We start from the raw sequence: 10638 nt of genomic DNA on the forward strand, positions 1-10638 counted from the left end.
CCCAGTAAGCCCGGCCGCCCTGGGGGCTGTGGGCAACCCCCCGCGCCCCTACGCCACAGCACCCTGCCGCAGTCCCAGGGCCCTGCCAGTTTGCGGACCCGGGGACCCCTTCCTCAGGGGGGTGATGTGATGCTGCAGGGTTGGGGATGCTCTGACTTCTGCGGGGGTTGGCTGCCACTTGGGACCGCCGGGCTGGACCCCTTCCTGCCCTCCTCACCAGGCGAGAGGGGCAGAGCCAGCCCGGCTGGGTCTGTGCTTTCTCCACCTCCCACTGCCATCACATCTGCCCTGTCTGCCTGAGGATTCAGTGGCTGTAAGGATGCAGGTCACCTTCTCACACCACCCAAGGTAGGACTGTACCAGCATCAGCTCACCCATCCTTTCCCCCAGCCCCTTTGCCGGGTGCATCAGGGTGGGACAGGAGAAGCCCTCTTCAAAGCCATCTCTGCTCTGTCACTTCATTTCAGTACATTTTATTTGTGAAGACAAAAGGCAAGGAACAATCACAACCGTTGAAAAAAACATGTACATCATGAGACTAAAATAACTTACACTATTTACAGGAACACACCAAGGTATAAAATATATGTACACGCCCTGTCTCCTGACAAACCCAGACCGCTGGGCTGGGCTGCACATCCCAGCAGAGAAAAAAAGCCTTCACAAGAGTTGGCCTCTAGAAAACAGCTCCAAGCAAGAAAAGGCACCTGCTATTTGCGATACTTGTGCAGCGGGAAGGGGTGACAGAGAAGGCGATGCGACGCTTCAGCTGCCCAAGCCCTGCCACAGAGCTGGAGCGGAGGGTACTGGGTGGTTGCAGGATGCAAGGGATGTGGAACAGCTGTCAGGTACCAGGGGCAGAGCTGTGATGGATGAGGGGACAAGCCCCCAGGGGCAGGAGGAAGGTGCAGGGCTGTGCTTTTCTGGGTGTGAGTCTCAGGAGGGCAGGCCGTACTGGGCTCCCTCCCATTTGTAGCTGGAGCACCAATGCAGCACATGGAGGGGCCAGGGTCAGCGCTCCCCTTCCCTCCCCAGGAGGGTGAAGGGGACTCAGGGAGGCCATGCAGCCTGCAGGATGGAGCAAAGCTCCGGTGAGCTTGCTTAAAAGCAAGTGGGAGCCCTGTGCTTTGCAGGGATAGTACCTGGACCCCATCCAGCATGGGACAGGGGAAGGTCTGGGACAGGGGCACTGGGAGAGCACCCTGGGGAACAGGCACTGGTTCTGCAGCACTAAGGCAGAAGGCAGCATCCAAGACCCCAAAGCAGCTGTGCTGGGAGGTGCTGGAGAGGAACAATGTACTTGGAAGGGACAGGACCCTGGTGCTCCAGCTCCTCAGAGCTGGCCAGACTGGGAGACACACCGCCAGCCTGCCCTTTTGTGCCATAAGCACTGTGGGTGCCAGGGAGGGCTCACAGTGGTTTGGGAGCTCAGTGCTTTTGGGCTCCTGAGTCATCTCCACCCCTTGTGTGCAAAGCTCAGCTCTGGGCCAGCACTACACCCTCAGCAGAGGCTGGAGCTGGACCCCTGTGTGCTGGAGGGAGGAGACCCATGGAGCAAGAGTCAGGGCCCGGAGACAAAAGCATCACCCAGCAATTTGAGCAAGGGAAGGACCTCCCTGGACTGCAGGTATCATCACACCCTTGGCACCAACCAAGGCACTGCAGGGCAAAGCAAAATGAGGTGCATGGTGCGAAGGCAGCTCCAATATGGCCCTGCAATGGGGGGGTGGGGCTGGCAGAAGGGCTCGGAGACCACAAGAAGGGACTTAAGCTATGCAGCAGTGCAAGTCCTGAGCCCCATGGGAGACCCTAGCACAGTGCAAAAGGATGAAACAGCTCACATGCTTCCTCCGGCAGGCAAACAGCCCTCACCATCATCCCTAGCCTTACCTCCACCTTGGTTGTCCAAGCCCACGGCCCAGTCTGAGCTCTGAAGGACCACAGTCCAAGTGGCTGCCCTTGCTAGACCACCTGCATGTTGGGACCTTGTGCTTTAGCGTTTGGGGGAACCTTCCACTCCCAAACTGACAGTGCGGCTCAGAGCTCCGAGCCCCTTCCCAAACCTTATTGTGCTAGGGGAGGGGTGTACAGCCCCGTGTTGGCTCCCCAGCCCTGAGTAGGGGGCAATCTGGGGGTTCCAGGGTTACGCTGGTTTACGTTCAGTGCCTGGGACAGGATCTAGATTCAGCTATGTTTTGGGGTGAAAAATCAAACATCACACATGAGAATAATCTTCCCTCACAGACTGCCCCCACCCACAGAGGCTTTTACAGCACCAGTTCCCTGCTGCTCCAGGATGCCACCGAATTACAGCAGGCTCTGGAAAAAGGGGACTAGGACCAGCCCATTCCAGTGATGTGCTTTGCATGACATTTTCCATACAAGAAGGGCTTTATTGCATCCACAGAGAATATCTGTGAGAGCAGAAGCAGGAATACAGGCTGAGCTGAGCCTTTCAGAGGTCCCTTTCCATACTTCAAAGGGACAAGAGGGACTACTTCCAGGCTGCAAATCAACCCAATAACTAATGGCAACAATGCCAAGCCTCAGTCCAAGCATCCCAACAGCAATGGGAGCAAAATCTCAGTGTTGTGACTCAGCCAGGGGATCCCACTGCAAGGGTGAGAGCTGGGAGCGCAGGGGAGAGCAGGATGCTGGTCCTGCTGCGCTGCCCAGGAGGAGGCAGGAAGGGGGGCACGAGGGGCGGCTCAGACATGCAGTGAGGGAGCAGGGGGAGTCCACGTGTCCCCAGGACAAATTCAAGTCTCAAAACCATAACAATAATTAAAAGAAAAAACTAAAAACACAGTTCCCCACCCCATCCCCAAAACAAAACCCAACGGTGACAGCACCCAGCTTGCACCGTGAGGTAGCTAAACCAGCTCAACACCCGAGAAACACTCTTCTGCATGGGAAATAACAACCCACACAGATACTAAGACGTACACACATACACAAAGCTAAGGGACCACAGTCATCCCTCGCTTCAAAGACATCCCCTTCTCTGGATGCTTGCTGCTGTGCCACAGTACCGAGCTCTCTCCACTTGTAGGCTGCAAAAGCCTTGAAGCCCCCCTCAATGTGCTGCTGGACGTAGCAGCAAGGTGGATGCTCAGCATCATCCAGGATTGGCCATTCAGCCTTGGGAAATTAAGCAGGCAGTTGCAGCCCTACACACAGGAAGAAACTGGTGGAGAAAGGCAAGGCAGATCTGACCCCAAACCCCCAAGAGCAGGTCCCTTCACCAACTTCAGCAGGGAGCAGTGGGAGGTTTCAGGTCAGGCACTGGCAGATCTTGGTGCAGATGCTGATACACATGCTTCACCTGGCTACAGACAGACACACACACACACACGCACAGGCACGCACGCGATGCAGCTGCCAGTCCTGGGCTGTGCAGGGCTCGGCCACAATCATGAAGGACTGGTCCCTTGGCAGGGTCACACCTGCACATGCCATCACACCCTTCACCAAGGCAAGGCAGCAGGATGGTGTCTTTTCCCCCCAAAAGGCAAAAAATCCCCATGAAATCAATAGAGATGCTCCTGCCTTTCAGGATGCAGAGGAATTCCAATGCTCCACCTGGAATGGATGGCTGCTGGCAAATGACCTGGGGCTGGTCCGTGAGTCACCATGGTTGGAGAAGGCAGAGGGAAAACAGTCTGTGCTTTATGGGGCAGGTCCTAGAACCCCTGGCCTCAGAGATCCCAGTTCAGTGCTGGTGGGATCACGTGAAGACATCGTTAAATTTGAGTTCAAATGCTGCTTCTTCTGTGACAGAGGTGAAGTGAGAGCATGTAAGGGAAGAGCACCACTCTCAGGGTCTCCTCAGCCATCCTGCAAAAAGCTTTGCCTGGCCCAGGGCAGGGGGATGGTCCAACAAGCCACAGGAGAGATAGAAGAAAGTGTGAGACTAGGGCCTTGCCAGCCCCTTGTGCAGGAGAGAGGATGGACATAGCCTGGAGAAGCTGTGTCCTCGGGGACACACTCCTGGATGGAGCACCCAGCCTTTCATGGAGGTTGGATTGTGCAAGGTCATCCACAGCAGGATTGTCCTTCAAGCATGGGGTGAATCAGGGGACTTGTGCGGGACCAGTGTGTGCAACCCCTTCCTCACCCTGCTCCTGGCACAGCCAACTCCATCCTGGCTGCTCCGGCTGCTCTGCTGGGCCCCCTCTGGCTCTGGATCCACAGGGGCCGATGGGCCAAACCTGAGCTAGGCCCCTCCCTGGCAGAAGGCTGAGAGCAGAGCCTTGGGGAAGGAGTTACACCTTTCAGCTCCCAGTGATGCCAAACAAGATGGGCCACAGGGGTGGGGGATGACAAATCCAGCCTTGGCTGCTTTGCCCTGTAACCTCCGTTCCTGCTTCGTTTCTCCATCTCAAGGGGGTTAATATGCGGCAGGAACCCACCACAAAACTCCTTCCGAGGGCCAAAATGTCAAGAGCAGGGGCTAAGTAGCCCTTCCCTTCCCCACTTCAGAGCAGGGTGGGCACATGGGGAAGAGCCCAAGAGCTACGGGTCACTGAGACTGGGGTTTAGAGAATGTTGAAAGGAACTTCAGAGGGTTCATCTGGAAGTTGCCTGATGGCTGGGACATGGCAAAGGAACTCAGAGGTGTACACCTCCAATTGCTAAGGACAGGTAGATGGAGGATCAGGAATGGTGGGATTATCTGGAAATCCTTCTGCAGACCCCCCACAGTAGAGAGGCTGTCCCATGGGTAATGACTCCGAAGAAGCAGCCCCTCTATGCTGTGGTCCTGGCCAGTAGACACCAAATGTCCTCATGGCCGTGGAGAAAGACTCCTGCAGGAACCAGCCCTGGAGCCAAGAGGGACAGAAGAAGCACATCATGCTGGAGGCCACATGAGCTCACAGTGGCAGGAGGGAATTGGATGTCTCTGAGAAGAAGCCAAGGAGATCTGACCCCCAGAAGTCCCTGCAGGCGTTGCAGCAGGGTGGGTGAGAAGAGAGACAAAACATTTCCTGGTCACTGGAAAACCATCAAGAAACCTCAGCAGGAGGGAAGGTGGAGTTGACGGGCCCCCACGGAGCTGCCTTCTCACAGGAGCTGGCAGTGCTCAAAGTACCAGATGGGACATCATCCACCCCGTTGGGTCAGGAACAAAGAAATCCCTATCCCTGGGCTGAGCTCCTGTAGATGACAGGGTCTTGATAGCAAGGGAGAGGTACCCCGACCTTCATCCTCCTGTCATGTCTTCCAGTCATTTTGCAGTTCCTAGTTCGACCCTGCAGGTAACCTCCTCCCACTCCAGAGCTTCACTGTCAAGTCGCTGAGAAACAAAGGTGAGAGGGATGGTGTGACCCACAGGTTCCTGCAGGAGCCCCGCAGACACGCTGCAGAGAGGCACTGCGAGGAGAAATGCTCCCCACCCCCAGCCCACAGCAGCATGCAGCCCACAAGACTTCCAGGCGTTTTTCTCTTGGCAGGAGGTTGCCCAATCCATTTTGGGGAGCAGGTGGGCCCAATGGGGCTCAGCCTCCAGCTCACCCCACTGGCAGCAACCAGGGACAAAGGGAAATGGTGACCTCCAGGGCTGACCCGAACAACAGGACTCCTGCACTCCTTGAATGAGCTCTAACTAGGTGACACCGCAGGGAGCTGCTGTGCTTGGTCTCTCCAGAGCATGGGCTGCTTCGGGGGTGGCTGCTGACTCCCGCCCCACCATCCATGCAAGCCACGGCTTCCACGGAGCTGCCACAGTAGATGTGGGCACTTGGTAAGGGGAAAAAAAAAGGCAAACCAAACCAACATGGGATTATGGCTGGGACAAAGGGGCAAGTCACTGCTAGCAAAGATTTATCAAGTGGGGAAAAACGCAAAATAGTTTCATACCGTGAAGAAGCAGCTCAGACCAGAGAGAAGGAAAGAAAAAGAGAGACAGAGGAGCAAAAGCAAGCAATAGAGAGAAAGACAGAGGGAGAAGGAGATGGAGAGAAAGAGAAAAGGAAAGAAAAGACAGAAGAAGAGTGCATGAGCAAGAGAGTCAGAAAGAGCAGGAGGGTCAAGGCAGACTAGTAGCACGGCCCTTTATGGCAAGGACGCGTCGTGGAAGGCAAGGGGTGAGCCCAGGCACGTAATTCCATAACTTTACCCGGCAGTCACTGTGGCACAGATGGGAGGTGGGGCAGAGGAGAGACAGAGAGATACAGAGAAAAAGGAAGGGAGAAAAGGGACATGGTCGAAAAGAGGATATCAGTCTTGCTGCCAAAAAGCTCCCCGAAAGCAGCAGAGGATGCCCAGCCCAGGGGAGAGGGGTCCCTACGTGGGAAATAACCCAGGGCATCACCGGTGCATGGGCAGGGGACGGCCGGGGGAATAGCTCTTGGCACTGCAGTGGGCAGGCTGTGTCATGGGGCAGGCTAAGGTTGGCAAGATGAGATGAAAGAGTGGAGGGACTAGAAAGCTGCAAGACTCCCTCGTTCCCTCCCTCCCTGCTCCCTGTCCACTCAGCACAAACCCACCCAGGCCCGGGGGTGATAGTTCAACCCAGGGGTCTCCCACCTCCCAGGGGCTCTGGGGAGCAGAAAGCCCGGGGCTCACCTGGAGGCTGTGAAAATGTGCTTTGAGTTGGTGCAGATGGCATTGATGGGGCTGTCATGCCCTTTGATCTCCCCAACCGGGGTGAAGGTGTCCACATTCCAGACTTTGATCATGCCTCCTCGGCAGGCACTCAGCACCATGGGGCGTCCAGGGATGAAGGCCAGGGCACAGACCCAGTCTTTGTGGGCATTGGGGATTTGCTGTAGGTACAAGCACAGAGTGGAGATTATGACCAACCTCATCTGCAGCATCACCAGCAGCCTCATGCACCCAACATGGGAGGCTCGCCTGGGGGCTGATCTGGATCATGAGGCTAGTGATGCAAAGTTAGGAGGCCAAGGGGGTGGATTCAAAAGTCAGGGCTTGGTTTGTCCCCTAGGCAGGAGACAACAATCCTGTCTTCAGAGAGGAACACAACATCTGGCACTGCAATTGATGCTGCAGCCTGTGTGCCAGGGGGAGCTGGCAATCCTGAGTGCCCTACAGCACAAACTTATGGGGGTACAAAACCATCTTGCACATGCACTGCCAGATTCCCAGGAAAGGGGGGGCCCGTTCGCTCAGTGCAGGACCCCGTAGCAATACTCCTCTACCCCACGTTACCACGAGGACCTCTGCTGTATGTTTCCCTCCAAACCTGGGTAAGTTCCTGCTGCTCCAGATCCCACTTCTTTATGCCGTTGTCCCTGGAGCCGCTGAAGAGGATGTCTCCTTGGATGGCCAGGCACTCAATGCCGTCATAATGAGGGGGCTCAAAGTTGTGAGTGGGGCCAATATTGCCCACCGTGCCCTCAGCAATCTCAAACACCTAGGGGAAAGACAGTGGGTGAGAGATCCCAGATGTCCCTGGAAACAGTTGAACCTCTCTGGGAGAACTTGACCATCACCTTCTGTTTTCTAGGCTCAGGGCAGCCAGAATGATCCTAGAAAGGGGAGTGGGCATTGGCCAGTGGAGGCTTTTTTGGACCTGAGGTCTCTTCAGGGGTCCTGCTACCATCAGAGGAAGTCTGCCACCAGAGACAGCCCCCATTCTGCTGCATTTTACTCATGGTGAGCTTTCACACACCTCCATGAGATGAGCTAACAGCTTGCAGCTGTTAGAAGAGTGGGATCCTGCCTCCCTCATCATCTCACCATCCCTCTTCACTCCCCTAGTGCCAGTTGCAATTCAATCTGCTAAAAACCAGAAAAAACCTAAAAGGGAGGGGCAAGTTCTTGCTGTGCTGGAGCTGTGAAGGAGCAGGTGCAAAACATCTGTATTGGGGAGGAGAATCGAGCAGAACAGGATGAGCTGCTAATCTGGGTCAGATTAGCAGAGAGCCACAGATTACCAGCCACAGAGGCCGAGGGATGAGAGATGCAAATCCATCTCCAAAGGTGCATTTGTACTGTGGATCAAGCAAAAGGCAAGATTTGGGGTGAGGAGGTATGCAAAAACCTTGCATGCAGAGGTGAAAACAGAAATCCGGGCTCAGCTTTCAGGAGAAGAGGACACCTTAGGGGTTGCTAACCTCTGGGCTTCCCTATAGGGATACAGGGCTCTTCTCTCTCAGGAACAGAGTACCTTGACGTAGTGATCTTTGGAGCCTGTCACCACGAGGTCATGGTTGCTCGCCGTCTGGTTTACTGTGAGACACATCACAGGCCCAATGTGGCCACTCAGCTTCCCGATGGGCTGCAACCTGAGTTCAATAACATGAGTCAGCCAGCCCCTTCCTGGGTGCTGAAGCTCCTCCAAGGTGCTCTCCCAGGCAGAGACCCCCATAGCCCCAGAGCAGGGACACTCCCCCTTCCTAGTGATGCCAGGGGAGGAAGGCAGCCTTGGGGCATGCCAACACTGGGCTACCGAGCTTGGCTGCAGCACGGGTCAGCAGCCCAGTGCCCACCTGGCAGGGAGAGGGGCAAGGGGAAAAGCAGGGCAATAGTGCTGCTCATCCCACGTGTCTTTCCCCTTCTCCTAAGTTCTGGCCGAGCTCACAGACAAACCCCCCACCCCAAGCAGCTCTATTGCTGGTCATCACCCCTTGAGTCCCATAGGAAACAGTCCTGAAAGCCCTTATTCCAGGCAACTTCCATTGCTAAAAAGGCTTTCACTTTCCCTGGGGGGAGTCATTCCCAGTCCCTCTGAGCAGACAGTGTCCACTCAGCATGCACAAGCTGTCCTGCCCACCCCAGCACTACCCCCTCACCTGCTCAGCTCCCAGATGCGGACAGAGTTACCAGTGGCAGCATAGAGCATAGTACCAGTGGGGTTGAGAGCAATCTGGTTGATCTGGTGCTCCCCCTGCACACTGGTGACAGTGCGGGTGGTGGTCCCAGCACACGCGTCCCCAGAGATCACCTGTCCAGAAGATCTAAGGGAGAGAGAGATCAAGGGATGAGCAGCAATTAGAGCCACCGAGGCCCCACTGAGGAACTGCATGGGGCTGTTCACTCCAAGCTGGCACAGGTGGGTCCCACATCAGGGAAAGGCTCTAGAGGTATCACTGTCTCTCTGGCCATTGTGGGATCAACAAGACCTCTGTCCCCTAGGTCAGTGCCCTTCTTGCAGATGGAGCCAAGGTGCCTGCATGACATGGAGCAGCCTGCCCTGGTCTCCATTTGAGGGCTGCTCTTCTCTCCTCCCATTCCTCTTTGCTTCCTGCAGGAAGAGCTGGCTAGCACTGGCAGTCAGCACAGGGAGGCAGAGGTATTTGTCCTCTCCACCAGGGGAGAAGCACCTTCAGGCCAAGGCAGATAAGCTGAGGCTGGATGGAGAAAGGAGCTCCATACTGGAGTGAGCTGGTAACCCTGGCCAGCCATACCCTCCTAACATTTGAGCCCTGCTCCAGACTGGCAGACCACAGCTACAGCCTGTCCCATGCTCCTTTCTGGTCCTCAAAACTCCTCATAAAGATTTGAGTTTCCCACTGGAGAGCCTGTGATTTACTCAGCCACGATGTTGTTAGTAGCTGTGCCTCCCCTACAGAGCTGCTGGCTCTCTTGGCCACCCCCAGAAGTAGGTGCAAATCTCCTCAAAGCTCTTTACCCTGAGCCTTCGCTGCACAAGGTCCCCAAGGGTCCCCTCACCCCAAGCTCCCTGTTCCCTAAGGATGCAGCGCTGCAAACTGGTACTAAAGCAGCTGGTACTTGGCCCTGTCCCCGGCCCCAGTAGGTCCTGGGACTGGCTTCTGCAAAGCCAGAGATGCCCAGAATGCCCAGGGTCCCCCACAGCTGTTCCCGCCTGCCACATACGTGAGGGTGCGGATGCACCGGGCCGAGTCACGGATGTCCCACACTTTGATGTACGACGTGGACACAGTGAACACCAGCCCTGTGTGGCTGCAGTACTTGATGGAAACAACGTTGTTGGGGTGACCCTTGAGGGAAGCAATTTCTTGTCCCGTCACCAGGTTCCACATTTTGCAGCTCCGGTCTGTGGGAAGAGGAACATGCCCAGGAGTGTCAGGCTGGTGGCAATACCCCTTCTGAGCATTGCCTCCCCCCACCCACAGGGCCAGAGGAAAGGAGTGAGCCAGCCCCAGCACCGGGGCAGTGCAGGGCAAGGCTCAATGCTGAGGACAGGAGAGGCCAAGGAGGAACCATCCCTATGGTGCCTGGCACTTCACATAATTCCCTATGCCGACCTGCTCCCATTAGTCTGCAGGCCAGCAACCCCCACGTCCTCTCTGTCCGTCACGCACCTTTGGACCCAGTGAAAAGCAGCTCATCGGTGGCATCCAGGCAGAGCACAGGCTTGGTGTGTCCTTCTGCCACAGAGACGCACTGCAGCGGGGCTGTCCGGGCATTCTTGGTGCCACCCACCGGGTTAATGATGCCCCTTGCGTGGGAAAGAAAGAAGGAGCATGGTGGGGACTGTGTGTGGAAAGGCACGGTGCTACACAGTCCCAGGGGCATGGGAGGGCAAGAGCTGCCTCACCCCAAGCGTATTCCATCACCTGGTGGGCAACGGGCCTCTCCATCTGAACCCAGCATGTCTGACCAAAGATCTTCATGGAAACCCTGGGAATCTCCCCAGGAGCAGCCCCTGCCTACTGCTTCTGCCCCATCAATACAGATTGGGAAAGGGGA

At 56.1% G+C, this 10638-nt stretch overlaps 1 protein-coding gene across 1 annotated transcript in view; it reads right to left on the reverse strand.

The window, feature by feature from the left end:
- Positions 1-5241: 5241 nt before the first annotated feature.
- The window catches only part of KIF21B (kinesin family member 21B), a 35645-nt gene continuing 30248 nt past the window's right edge, over positions 5242-10638 (reverse strand). Inside the window, exons 29-35 of the mRNA XM_009881352.1 lie at positions 10251-10387; positions 9802-9982; positions 8757-8921; positions 8132-8249; positions 7205-7375; positions 6568-6767; positions 5242-5296 (exon numbers count right to left, since the gene is read on the reverse strand). Coding sequence (XP_009879654.1) covers positions 5242-5296; positions 6568-6767; positions 7205-7375; positions 8132-8249; positions 8757-8921; positions 9802-9982; positions 10251-10387 — 1027 coding nt within the window. The remainder of the gene's footprint in view (positions 5297-6567; positions 6768-7204; positions 7376-8131; positions 8250-8756; positions 8922-9801; positions 9983-10250; positions 10388-10638) is intronic.

The sequence above is a fragment of the Charadrius vociferus genome, unplaced genomic scaffold, assembly GCF_000708025.1.
Source record: "Charadrius vociferus isolate BGI_N301 unplaced genomic scaffold, ASM70802v2 scaffold333, whole genome shotgun sequence".
NCBI classification, from domain to species: domain Eukaryota; kingdom Metazoa; phylum Chordata; class Aves; order Charadriiformes; family Charadriidae; genus Charadrius; species Charadrius vociferus.